The 14852-nt window shown below is 37.5% G+C and overlaps 1 protein-coding gene across 1 annotated transcript; it reads right to left on the reverse strand.

The window, feature by feature from the left end:
- Window positions 1-7778: 7778 nt before the first annotated feature.
- On the reverse strand, window positions 7779-10163 carry adrb1 (adrenoceptor beta 1). Its single transcript, XM_033985407.2, has one exon. The coding sequence runs from the start codon at window positions 10073-10075 to the stop codon at window positions 8876-8878; it is 1200 nt and encodes a 399-aa protein (XP_033841298.1). The 5' UTR covers window positions 10076-10163; the 3' UTR covers window positions 7779-8875.
- Window positions 10164-14852: the final 4689 nt, after the last annotated feature.

Genomic DNA, 14852 nt, shown 5'->3' on the forward strand with positions numbered 1-14852 from the left:
CAAATCAAAAGATAAATAATCAAAGTAAAATTAACATTAAAAGGGAATAAAAGCGCAGAATAAAAAACATCCAGTCATATGCACAGCTAAACAGAATCGTTTTTGAGCCTGGATTTAAATGTAGATTTAAACACACTTAGGTCTAATACTAATAACAATAGTCGGCAATAAAATGTTTTGATGCATATTAAAAGTGAAAATGTATTATAATATCGATGATTAGTGAATAAAATTACATCACATCCAGCCATCCAAATCTGTGTATTGTCAAATATTAGCTACAGTTTGTCATAATAAAAGTAGATGTGGGTTCTAGCTACGTACGATACAGAATTTTAATCACCATTCTGTCAGCTTATGCACACTATATCATTAAGGCAGCATGTAAAGGAGCCTCAAACCATTAGCCTCAAACCAATCTATAGCATAACATCAAAAGCCTAACACAAGCCTCGTTGTCTCTGCTGATATTAAAATGTGAGTGTTGCTGCTTTGGTTGAACACTCAGGTACACCAATCTCATGAATGTGCACACAGCCCGTTTGTACTGCTCTTGGCTCTGATTCCAGATAACAGGGAACTGTACCAGAAAATTTGTTTTCAGAACAAACGCGCAACTGCTGTAACTGGGCTTGTTTTTCCTCAAATTAATCTTAAAAATCTATCTGTTAATAAAATGCTAATTAAATTCTTACTTTATGGTCAAACAGTTCATTTAATTATCTGCTGCAGAATGTATATTGGTAATTTACATACTTTGTAATATTGATGATGATAGGATTACCTAATACACAACCCTTTTTTCTTGTTCCAGGTCTCCATATACATATACTGTTTGTCATTTTAGATGCATGCAAATAAAAACAATAATAGTGATTTAGTTTTTTTGACAATCAGAGCACATTTTGGACCTCTGTCAAACTGGAGAGTCTAGGGTCTCAAGGTATAAACAAAAAATACAGTACAATTATCTGTGATTGAGACTGTAATTAATGTAATATGTTGCTGGCCTCAAAACCAACCACTCTTTTTTGTCACATTATTTGCATACCTTTTAATATTTGGTCATATCCTGTGTGCTAAACTGTTAAAATGTCACCTGTGACTGTAACATCACTCTCTGGCATTCTCTATTATCTTTCCCACGCGCGCACATTTGGAGATTAATACAAAACTCCTCCAAACCAGCTGATAGCACCTGTCGTCAAAATAACATCATTTAACTTGAAACCAAATCCATCTTTCCTCTTCAAAAGTCCCAGCGCGCAGACGGACATATTTCCTAGTTACCTGCGGCTGCACTGACAGGTTCAAATATCCAATTCAGGCCAGTGTAAGGGACAGTCTATTTTTAGCTCAGTGATAAGGAATCCGCGTCAGATGGCCACCCTTCACTTTACAGGGCACCGCTCTGCCCTTTAGACATGGGATTGTAATAGTAGTTCACCAAAATGAGTCCATGTGAGTTTTATACCTCCTCATAGAATCATGTGTAATATTAAGATAAATGTAACGTGGAAAAAACGCCTACTCCACAGCTGAAGAACTATTACTTAAAATGTAATGTCTCTGTTCTACTACTGTACTAATGTAAAGTTTACTTAATTGGAAAGCCAGAAGTACAAATGATACTTCAAATCATTCTATATATTTATGTTTTTGCAGCTTCTAGTATAATCATAGTACATTATTACCACTATAAACTACTAGTGTTACTACTATTACCACTACCACTACTACTACTGATACAGTTTCTATATTTCACTATTCCCAATATTAGCCCACGACAGGCCCCACTGTAATTTGCCACCCACTGAGACTTATGTCCAAATGTATTTTACTTCTGGATGAAAACTGTACTACTTCATTAAAAAATTCAAACACTCAATTTACATTTTGCGGGGCTTTTTCTTGCCATGTGTAATTTTAATCTTCTCTCGCTCATGCAATTTTTCCCATTTAAAAAATTAGTCAGCTTCTTTTCACGTCTCCCTCTGAGATGAAATTGGGAAGTTATTTCCTCCAGTAGTGCTCTGATACATTGGACTGTAGCACCTAATTTATTTTTACCTCACAGGTCACGCTTTGGGTTGCAACTTGGATGATTAAAAATTATTTCATCCCCCTCCTCAGCTCCTTAACGTGGAAACACACACCATGTTTTATCTGACAGTTTCAGATTCTCTTTCTAAATGGTATAGGAAGCATGCAAGTGTGAAAAAGGTTGTAGGATTCGTTCACAGTCATTGCTTTTTGTCCACCATTTTGATTTCCTGGTGGCTTCGGGGGCACTGAGGTAGAAACATGTAGTGGTCAGCACTCAGGGAGGAGATGTATAGCTGATAAGGTGGACTGCAGAGGTCACCTGCCGTGTTGGACAGTGACCAATTGGGTTGTTTTTACTGGCCTTTCGCTTAACACTGTAAGACCTTCCCACAGTTTTCCAAATCATCTGATCCTTCTAATGCTAAAGTTGTTGCAGTTGACTTCATGCATTAGAAATTAATTGGATCCATTTGAATAGGGAACAAACAAGGCGACATTTGGCAAAAGGTTGGTGTCATAAATGTTTGCACGTGCGGTGTGGGGAGTACGTGTCTAGATTCAGGCTGATAACAGGATATTACTGGACTAGATGTGATGTCATTGTGTTGGCAACTTATTTCCAAAAGATCTGAGGTTAAAATGAGCTCAGTGTCATTAGTCAGAGTTTCAGAAATAGGCCCCTTTCCTGCATGTGTGATCTGTATTTGACACTGTTTTGGTTTTCAGAAGTGGACCCAAACCCCAACTGAAACAGAGGATTCATAAGGTTTGATTAGGTTTAGTTATTTGAACTTAATGTTAGGAATAATTTAGTTGTGGTTGATTCAACACCAAAATTTCTGCTGCATGTTTTTAAAAAGAAGCCATTTCTTCTACTTCCCTTGGGGCAGGTTGCCAGAGACAAAATGAATAGAGATCAACCAATACAGGCTTTTTTCAAGGCTGATGCTGTTAACGATTGTTTAAGATCCAGAGCAACCGAACGTATCGGCCGCAAAACGGCCGATATTTTTGTGCCGATTTTGATTATTTTCCCCAAATTATGTCATTTATATTTATGACAAACTCGCCCACAGCCCTTTTTACCACAGACCTATAAAAGAACATTATAGTCATGTTTTGTGCGTTATCTCTTCACACTAAAACACAAACACTGTTCCAATAATGCTTTAGGTGTATTCTTATTCTGGAGATTGAAGGCCAATAGCCGTTATGCTATAAAGTGCAAATATCAGCCAAGTATATGAGCCTGTTTAAACGTGACTGCTCATTGTCACTCGTCACACAGTCACACATACCTCATATAAGCCAGAGGGAAGCACAGTGGTACTGCAAACTTACTGCAGCCAATAAAAAGCCAATAAGCTTTTGCTTAATAGTTAAATCGCTATTAATGTGAGTTTAATTAGTAACAAATTATGTACTTATAAAAAAGCAATACTTTTTACATAAGCATTGCTATTAATGTGTTTGAAAACCAGGTACAGCATTCTTATGAGGAAGAGGTCACATCACATTATTCAGTGCTGCATGGTTAAAGTAGCACAAATGAAAAGCCCAGCTGTCATTTTCAAAACAAATGCACAGGACGCTTTTAAGCAATAACAGCAGAATGGTGCCGGTGTATGTTATATAATATTGTGCTTATGCTTTACATCAAGGACAATGTCTATTCATAAGCTCTTTGTATAAGTGTCTAGGTGGATTTGACTCTCTGTAATAGAAACAAGCCATAGTCTGACAGATGGAGGGTACAAGGCGCCATATTCACACGGGAAATAAAGCAGATGGACCTACGAAGGGGAGCACCTGTTTTTGGCAACGTACCTCCAACGATCTCAATGGGATTTAGACTGAAACACCCTGGGACTTTTTTCTTAGAGCATGCAAATAGGGTTGTGCAATTAATTGAATTTTAATAAAATCGATATTTCATGTCCTCAATGATCAGCTTCGGGCTTTTTAATTGGGTCAACAGACAATAGTGTGACAGTAAAAGCATGTTGTTTGGAGCAGAGTTAAAATTAAAAGTACTTTTTATGTGTTAAGTATCACTCAACTTGAAAACATTAGGTGGCGTTTTTTTTTTTTTTTTGAGTAAGTCTATATGTCTAAGCTATGTTCAAGAAAAAACTCACGAGCAAAAGGGAACAGGAAAAACATAAAACATTTTGTTTGTTTTGAGATTATTTGTTTAGTCAAATGTGATGTTTTTTTCTGTAACTGCACATATTGTACTTTGAAAACAGGTTCATGTATAAGAAGATCTATATTTTGAAAAAGGAATCTGCAAACCAAGATGACGTCAAAATGTCTTTGTACTGTTGTTGCGTCCTTCTTCTTCTTTGTGTATTATTGGTTGGAGTGGAGGGGCCATAGGTGTGGATTGACTAAAGGTGGGTTTAGAATTAGCAGCAACTTTGTTGGTTTGTCCCAGGCCAACTGTGGCCCGATGTTGTAATCACCAGTGAGTCTGAGAGTGTAGAAAAGCTCTACTTATATTATATAGTCACTGGTACAGCACCATGCAATGCACATTGGGATGAATGATAAAAGAATTGAATTAAAGTGTACCTCTGTTGTTATAAGCACACTCGGTGGCGCTGCCAAATCCGCTTTGCATATCATATCAGTTGGCGTCTGATTGGGTTGTGATTGTTCACTGTAATCAGTTGTAATTATCTCCAGGTGTTGACATTTTAGGAGCTTCCAAAATAACTTATAACAACTTTCTCAAACTCTTCCTGCAAGTGCTCTTTTATATTTAATTAGCTCCTTTCAAATGGCATACTCTTTCTGATTTAGTATCTTTGGAGAATTTGTTTTGGGAATAAATTGTGTTTAAATGAAAAAAAATAATATTTTTCACATTTGCAAAGCTTACAGCACTAGTAGACAAGTTAATTATTTTATTTTTAAATTAGCAGTAGATGTGTTAGAAGCTGGACAATGATAAGGTTAGGTCATGAGTATTCAGGGCAGGGCTGTCCAAACTTTGGTCATGAAGTGCTGCATTTTGAAACATACAGAGCCACAGACTGGTGGAAATGTATTTTGTCTTATTGTAACAGAACATTTCACTCTCTTTGTTTCAAACACCACATCTTTATTTAAGATTGTTCTCACCAAACCATCCAAACCAGTCAAAAGTTTGGACACGCCCTCTCATTCAGTGTTTGTTTCCTTTATTTTTACTACTTTCTACTTTTAATATAAATACAGAAGATGTCAAATATATGATGCCAGATATATTTAACTCCTTAACAAAGAAAAAAGTTAAATAACTCAATTAAATATATTTAATATTTTATATTCAAATCCTTTTTTTGACAGCATTGCAAACCTTTGGCCTCTCAATGATCTTCTGAAAGACGTCCCCTGAAATGGTTTTCACAGCTGTGCCTCATCAGGGTCCAGAAATGTCAAAACTGCAAAGCAGGCTTCACAACAAAGGGGGGCTATTTTAATTTTTTGAGTTTACTACATTCCATGTATGATCATTCATAGTTTCGATGCCTTCTGTGACAATCTACAGTGCAAATAATCATGGAAATAATGAACTATTAAATGAAAAGGTGTGGTCCTGTATCTACAGCAGGTTTGGCCAATTCAACAAGAAGCAGACCATAGCTTGAACGCTCATGGTCCAGAGCCTCTGAAACCTGCAGTTGTTCGGTGTTGATAATGTTCAGTATCTTGATCAATGATCAGCTCAGGAGACAACCTGTGACTGATCATGACTGATTGGCCCAATCAATAATAAACTGTCAGCGGCACAAATGACTGAAAAAATTCATGTTGGTTCAAATGAACAGACCTGTGTCAAAGAGCGTCTGATTTCACAATGGTTTTATCGTTATTATTTGAGCATTATTGCATAGCTGGCAGCATGTTTTATAATGAAGCAAATAAGACTGTATTGCAAACAATTCAATATTGTGTACAATTGTGTACACTGTTGTGTACACTGCTCTCAGCTAAAAGTCCTCTTCATAAACACATTACCAGCCATAATCCCAGTCTTTAAACCTCTGTGTTGTTGTAAGATATACTTTGGCCAACAGAACACGGGACTGAAAGAAGTCGCTTGGGTGTTGTTTCATCTACTTAATTTGGTGCAGCCAAAATGTCTGCCGATACACAATTTAGGGCAATTATGTTTGGAGAGGCTGATTAGCTTCTCCATCTGTGAGCACACTGCTAATCTGCCCAAAACACCAGCGTCCCGCCAAACACACCGGGCCTAATAATGAGTCAGAGCTGTGCCAGCCGACCATCATCATCTCATCTCTCCTGGTGCTGTTTTTATTTAAAAGCTGTCATTTGTACACACACCTCCACTGTGTGAAAACACCAGCAATTCAGAAAATGTTTTTGTAATCCAAACAAAATATATGGTTAGCTATGGACATCATGGCATTATTAAACAAATAGTAGTAGTAATAGTACAACATATTTGGCAACAAATTAGGTTTTGAAGCATAGGCTTTTTTTTTTTTTTTTTACCATTCTGTGGATTATTCATGAATGATGAATCATTCAACTCATCGTCAACAAGTTGATCAAGGACAAGGAAGCATAAAATAATTAATTTATTATTATAAATTTGTATCAGTTAAAACATGAACATAAATCTCCTAAAAGTGCAAAATCCAGTTGAATTGACAATGAAGCAATTTACTGAGCAATAAAAGCACTTGCAACTTTTTTTTTCAAGTTGGATTACTGCATTGGGTGAAAGCATATTGCATATTACCACAAAGTTAAAATGTCCATTGCAACAATTCAAAATAACACATTGGAACCAATGTTTTTACTTTTTGTGCGTCAGGTGTTTACTCTGAAGCTTTGTTACTTTGGTTCATAGCTGAAATTATGAAGTTTAGTAGAGTTTGAGATTTTTGACTTTTCATCATCAAATCCAATTATTACAACCCCTGGTATGTAGTTTGTTTTCAATTGGTGCTAAAAATACATGTCATACATTAGTTCATTACATGTAACCAGTGTTTTCACTTTTGAGAGTTTTCGACAGAAACAGCTGAGCTCAAACCCCAGTCACTTTGCAGTTCTCTAATTGAAATGTACAGCTCAGTCTGGTGCGAGAGTGTCATTAGTGGAGCACATCATGCTAATGCATTTTAAAAGGGGTTTCAGCTTAAGGGCTAATTAATATTCCCCTCAAAAAATAGCTGAATATCTGCTTCATAACACCAGCTGTCATCTGGTTTACTCTCGATATTTCTGTTGGGCTTTTTGTAAACAAAACCATGAAAAACAGTGTCACTCAGAGGGAGGGCCAAGCATTTAAGATTAATTGGATTGAAGTGGATGGACTTAACACGTTTGAGCTCACCGTGTTTGGATAGTAAAATGGATCAATAGGGTCCATTGTGAGCTGTGTTAGAATAGACGCCCAGGAAGAAGTCCCATTAGAATTATACGAGCTAAAAAAGCTGTATAAATGGACTATCTTACAATTATTGCCCAGACCAAACTCAAATACAGGGTTAAAATAATTACCCAATGAGCAATTAAACCCTTATATTTTACATCCTAAAATAAATAAATAAATAAATAAATAAATAAATAAATAAATAAATAAATAAATAAATAAATAAATAAATAAATAAATAATAATAATATAACAAATCTATTCTTTTGTTATGTCAAACTGATACATAATCCATAATCTATTATCAATAATCATGATCTATCTTATTACTGTCCCTACCTTTAAAAGAAACAATGGCATTTTCCCCAACCACCAAAGATGTTTACATTAGTTTTATCATACACAAATAACATTCTGGTTAAAACATGAATAAAGTAGTTTAATTTAACATTTCAAAAGATGGCATTATTCAGTTGTCACAGAAATGACCATGATACAATTCAGTCATCATATTACGTAAGCTATCTACAGATCAAAACACTATTATTCAGTATGAATAAACCCTGATATTCCATGGAGCAGCTGAGAGACACATGTACCTGTAAACATTGAACACGTTGAACCATATATCAAGTCCATCATCTCTCCACAAGGGCTAATCAGAATACAGGGGCTCATGGCAGTTCAATCCAGCAACATCACAAATATTAAATAATAACACAAATAGCCTATAGAGCTGGTTTGTACCACATTGTAGCCATTTTCAATAGAAATGTAACTCGTAAAAAATCTGTTTCCCCTATCCAACATTATAGTGTATTATAACAGTCAATATTTCTTTCACAGTAGCTGACATCTCACAGACAAAAAAGATCTTTAAAAGTACTTTACATTATGTACAAATGGTGTTTACATTACAGTACATCATTAGCCTCGCACTCTTGGATTTACTATTCACTGTTTTTCATATAAAAAGAATAAATACAGTTTTATACATACCTTTAATATAAACAAGTAAATTGCACTTGCCAGACTTTGAGGTAAACGCTTTCAGTCAGTGCGTAAAATGGACACCTCTCCCACTGTTGGCTGTTTGTGGGATGATGGGTGAACCTCGCGGATTGTTTTGATTGGAGAGAAGTGATTGATTTTCTTGAATGGGAGCAGACACACCCGGTCACAAAAGACTTTTCACGGAGGAATGTACGATTTTGATTCTTACGCAAAGTCTTTACATTCACGTCATTTCAACTTGTTTGTGTTGGCAAAATTACGCATTTGGAAAAAAAAAAAATAGCATTATGATGACATCTTCAGCCAAATATATTTAGATTCTGTTTCGTGTAAAAGTGAACTAGTTATGCAGTGTTTAAGGTAAAACATTTGGAATCCGGTGTGACAGTGTTTTGCATGTTTACGTTTTGAACTTTGTCTTCAGAGATTGGATTCAGAGTGCGCCAGTTTAGCTGCCCCGACCAGGCTGCTGTCACTGTTGTCCAGTCCTGTGCAGTCAGTCCACATCCCCAGTGTCCCGGGCTCCAAAGGGGACAACACGAACCCTCCACATTTGGATAAGTCACACGAGCTGATGTGCAACCTGCGGTCCGCTTGCCTGGGACAGCACAGGAGTCGCTTGAACGCCTTCCTAAAGTCTGGGCTCCTGCAGTAGATAATTGGGTTAAACGCTGAGTTCACGTACCCAAGCCAGTTTAGGAAAACGAACAGGTTCTTGTCCACCACCTCTGCGCAAAAGACACGCACCACGTTCACAATAAAAAAAGGTAACCAGCATAATGTAAATGTTCCCATTATTATTCCAAGAGTCTTGAGCGCCTTTTGTTCCCTCATTGCTAGAATTTTTGTTGGCCTCTTCTTGTACTTAGATGTTAGTCCGGTTAAGCTGTTGTGAAACCTGCCCTCGCACTGATCGATCTTCCTCACTTGATTTTTGGCTTCTCTATAGACTCGTGCGTAAACAAAGATCATCACCAAGAGGGGGATATAAAAAGATATAATAGACGAGGAGATGGCGTAGGCTCTGTTGGTGACAAAATCGCAACATTCGGGGTCCTCGTAGCAGGCTGTGTCCACGCTGTCCCGGGACCAGTGCATGAGAATGGGCAGGAACGAGACGAGCGCAGAGATGCCCCATACCACACACACCACCGCTTTGGCTCTCGCTTTGGTTAACAAGCTTTGATAGCGGAAAGGCGAGGTGATGGCCACGTACCTGTCTATGGCAATTACGCACAGGGTTTCTATGCTGGCCGTGACGCACAGGACGTCCACAGATATCCAAAACTCACAAAAGAACGAGCCGTACATCCAGGCACCGCGCACCTCCAAAGCAGCGCCAAAGGGGACCACGAGAAGCCCCATGATAAGATCCGCGCCCGCCAGAGACACGATGAAGACATTGGTGATGGTTTGTAGCCTCTGAGTCCTCGCTATCGCCACAATGACAAGAATGTTCCCAAATACGATACAAAACACGATCATGCCCATAATCAAACTCATCCCTGCCATCCACTCCTCGGACGCAACGGTGTCTGGCGCGTCTGTGTCCAATGCGTCCTCGGTGCCAGTGCTGTTGTGCGCTAGTGTCACCGTGAAACTCGCACCGGTGTCCCCCATGGCTGACCGCTGCTGCGCTGTGGGACAAGCCAAAAGGTGACCATCAATGCGGAGGGGGAGAGAAGAGACGTTTCAACCATACCACTCGTGCGTCAACTTTCATCTGGAGCTGCTCGGGCTCTCTCACCGCGGACAGGACATCAAAGCAGGAGGAGTGACATCACTGCGTGTCGCGTCCAATGGAAACAAGCGAAATGGACAAACTGTTCCAACAATGACAGCATCTTTCACACGCCGAGCCATTGAAGAAAATTCAGAGAGACTACTACGCATGTTTACGCAGCCAAATGACTTCAGATTTGTGAATGGCAAGGTGGCATTTTCAATTGACTTTTTAAAAAAACATTACAAACATTTAATTTTGAAAGAAACAAGAAACCCTGCATGCTTTTTCTTATATCCACAAGCTATTACAGTGGGAAAAAACACAAAAATGATCAGGAAAATATTGTCAGTTTGTCTATAAAATGTACATCACTGAAAACACATGACAGTAGCTGGACTTAGGAAAACATCCCACTAAAACCAAGGATTGCTTTGCTGTTCGTGTATCTTGATGTCTGTTTTACATCTTTCAGCTCTGATGGGGAGGAATAACATTTTGGTGATTGGAGCACTGTACTGGTAAGTGTCAGTGTCAGCAAATCCACAATGCACAGACATGGAGGCTAAAGTAGTAGAGGAGGGGCTGAAATACAGGAAAACAAACAAGTTTCCTAGACTTGAAGAACCTGACAAAAACCAACAGGTGATTTAGTCCTTTAAATTGAAAAATGGTGGTTAGTTTCTTATTTTTAATGTTTGTATTCATGTATTTGTTATTGATTGTATGGCCTTCTTTTGCATGTTACAGTTTTGCTTCTTTTACAAACTTTGTTAATCTAGTTCAGAGGCGTCAAACTCAATTTCACCGAGGGCCACATCAGCAAAATGGTTGCCCTCAAATTTGGATGGAAAAAAATATGACTGTAACTGCGTATCTCCTAATAAACTGAGATTTTAAGACAATCATACATTTTAATTGACCTCATCACGGGCCAGATAAGATGATGTGGTGGGCTACATTTGGACCGTGGGCCTTGCGTTTGACACATGTGATCTAGTGGCTCTGATGTGCATGGGATTGGGTCCAAACTGGGTAAATGACAGTGATAATTATTTATATAAAAAAAAACAACTGTTATTTTATCTTATTACAATGTCACATAATATAACATAACCTCAATATTTCTCCAAATCTGATGGGGATCCAGATAAATAAACAATAAACGTATGTGAATCTCTTAATCAAAACGCACCAGTCTTCTTTCGGGCATTTTACAGATGTCCAAGTACATGTTGCAAGGCCTTAAAGTCACCCAAGGAGCTAATACATCATACAAACTGTGAACGAACCTGTGACCCATGGCAACGGGCACAGATGATGACGCTCTGACAATTGGCTTATTTTCGTACCTGTTCTTTGCTTTGCCTTTGTACGCACGATTTACACGTTTGTCCATGAACCTGGCGACTCCCTGAGGCTGTTACATTACCTGACCCCAAATACCACATGCCCTGGTCCCTGCAGTAGATCAATACTTCTAACAATACTTACATATGCTTTGATGACAGAAAATGTGTCACTGGTTTCTATTGTTAAAAAAAAAAGGATGATATAAGGTCATGTGAAAGGGTTGTATTGTTTTGAACCTAGAGATCATTGAGGCTGTGTGTTTGTTAAGCAGAACAAATAGTACACTTTGGATAGCTAAACTCTGTGTAAATACTAAGGAGGTTTTGAAGCTCTTTTGGTTTGTTAATATTTCACATACCCAGGTCTGCTTCAAATAAATAAAAAATAAATAGAGTTCACATTTGGGCTGTGAGTTGTCCTACTTCCTACTTCAAAATAAAAACTTCCCGTATTTATTTTTATTTCTCTATTTTTATCCAGGAAGTTGTTCACGCCAAAATAATGTTTATATTTACAATAAAAATCTAAATATTGTTAACAAAATTAATTAACTGACAAACGGTGATATTAAACTGTTGATTCCGCTGATGGATCTATAAGGCATATTTTTAAAATGCAGAATTAGCCTGGTTTTGAAATAAATAATCCACGCTGACATTGTACTCTACATGCAGCTAATTAAATCCAACTATAAACTGTATCACTTAAGTTACAAAAAGCTCTATATCACAGCGGTATACATAATAATACTGTGATGTCCAGTCATTATCTGATTTGGTATCAAACATTGCCACTTACTCAACAGGAATTTCAAAATCTGACCACATCTTATTGCCAAAAACAACCCTGGGAAAAAGATTATCATTGATAGTGCAGCTATAATTTATCTGGAAGTAGATTTTAGGGACTAATTTGGTGATTTAGAAGGAACATTTTGTCCCAGATTCTGAGTGTGCTATGTCTCCAAATTGCAACCATGTGACAAGATTAGCTTTTTTGTTCTGATTTGGCACCATATCATAACAGAGGGGAAGTCCAGAGGTCTCTCAGCCCATAGTCCTCACAAAAGCATAACAAAAAGTCGACCAATGAGAGTCGCCTTGTACTAAAGTGAAATAAAAAGAGACATTTATACCAGATTTTCAGCCATTATAATTGAATGTGTTTCTATTTTTGGCTTGATTATGGATCATCAAATAGCTGCAGTAGCTCCCACTGCATCATTCTTGCCTGTGTAAAGAACCAATGCCGGAAATTGAACAGGAAAATTATGTATTGATCCACGACAATAAAGACTCCTAGACTGTTTTAGTTCAGAGATAGATACATTTTACAATGACGCAAACTTGCAAAAACTAATTCAAATAAACTTTCATACCACCAACAAACTATCTTTTGTGCATATCAAGACCCATGGTGTATTTTATGTGTAGTCCTTTGTTGGTATCGCCATGAAAAGCTTTTCTTGTTTGCGCCAAATATAAGACAAATGAAAGTTAGACTGGCTATGTTTTAAAAGATTGATGTAGTCATTTAAATGATCCGATCAGGATGAGTAAGTGAATTGGAAAGGAAGTTAATAAGTTGATTAATATTTAAAAGCATTATCCAGGCAGATTAGCTGGAGAAATATAGCTGCTTCTAACGTATAAAATTGCTGCTATGGCTCTATTTGACTGATAGTACCACTGCAGATCTGTCCTCTTGCAATGTCCTTGAACAGTGCAAATCTACTATTAGAAAAAAGGATACTCATAAAAATCAAACCAAACAAATAAGTACATGACCCAGATAATCAATACTGAAGTCTGTATCAAAGCTATACTCAACAAGTATCAATACTGAAGAAGTCACATAAATAGGACAAACTTGGACCTTTACTGAGTCATAAGACCACATGGTTTATTAAAGGGCAGCTGCATTGACGGATGAGAACCGTATGGAAACAACTTTCAGTGACTGGACATCAGAAGAGCTCGATGGGCGGGGGCAGTTTATTCTGAAACAAGTTCTTCAAAAATCTGTACAGGCTCTATACAAAATAATGTTGTTATATGTAGAAAATGACATTATTTTGTATAAAAAATATTGTAGTATTGAAGTCTATTCCTTCATATGGAAATGAAGTCTGAAATTTAAGTACTGTGACAACACTGTAATACTTCTCCTTTAATGTTCACTGTTGCAGGAAATAGAACAGACGTAGGCTGTCATCATCAGTTTGGGCTCACATTACAACCTGCAGGGGTCAAAGTTGAATTTGTTACTTTACTGTTGTTCAAAATGGAGGTCAAAGTGATGTCAGTCAGGATGAACAAACTGGCTCAGAGCCTCTCTCAGCCACAATGGAAGCTTGGCTCAGCCCCTGAAGCGCAGTAAGGAGAATCCATTCTAAAGACCGGAGCAACGAAATACCAAAATTGAAAGCATATTTAACACAGTACCTTCATTAGTAATTTAATTGTATTCAGCTATTCCAGGTTCAGAGCCCATTCCCCACTGAAACTGAACCTTGAATTTCATTGTAATAGAATTTGGTGCATGTTGACACAAAATGTACAAACAAAATTTCAAATAGCTGCAACATACCAGCCAAAAATTAGATACACCTCATAATTTAAAAAAAGTACCCTCTCGGAGACATGCCCTGCAAGGTCAGCAGTCATGTGATCCAGCCACACCTTGTCAAAAGCAGCCGCCGGCCTGCAGAGTGGATTAATAAGAGTAACCTTGAACACTTCTCCGAACAACCATGTAATGTGTTTTCATGGAGATCATTGTAGCCTCAGATACTGTATAAAGCTCAGTGTTCATTTGTAAAGATGGTCCTACTGACTATTATCTTCCATTAATTAAGAAAATCAGACATTTGTGACTTAAAGATGCACTATGTAACTTTTATGGTTGTGGTCATGGAGATATTATAGCTTTGCCAAGAATGTTTCACAGTAAGGCATTAAACATTTCTTGCAGTTATTCAATTATACATGTTTTATTGATACATATACTGTGATATGGCCTGTAACTTGGCCTGTTTGTCTCCATGGAGATAGTTTTGTTTAATGCGTTAGTGTGAAACATTTCAAGCAAAGCAATGATATGAAGACAAGCAGGTACCGGAGAGGTTACGTAGTAGACCTTTAATATGAATGGCCTCATTAACATTTATTTATATTCAAAGGGTATCATGCAGTAGGGAAAAACAGAAGGAATAGCTCATCTTTGGAAGAAAAACAGATGGTAGAAGGACGGGTTGTGAATAGAGGATTGAGACATTTATGACAAATACATGTATTTTTGGATTCAAATTAAACACTATTT

The sequence above is a fragment of the Periophthalmus magnuspinnatus genome, chromosome 19 (assembly GCF_009829125.3).
Source record: "Periophthalmus magnuspinnatus isolate fPerMag1 chromosome 19, fPerMag1.2.pri, whole genome shotgun sequence".
In the NCBI taxonomy this organism is placed as follows: Eukaryota; Metazoa; Chordata; class Actinopteri; order Gobiiformes; family Gobiidae; genus Periophthalmus; species Periophthalmus magnuspinnatus.

What these genes read in the sequence shown, in the direction of transcription:
- adrb1 (XM_033985407.2), bottom strand. Translation starts at nt 10,075, where the DNA reads ATGGGGGACACCGGTGCGAGTTTCACGGTGACACTAGCGCACAACAGC.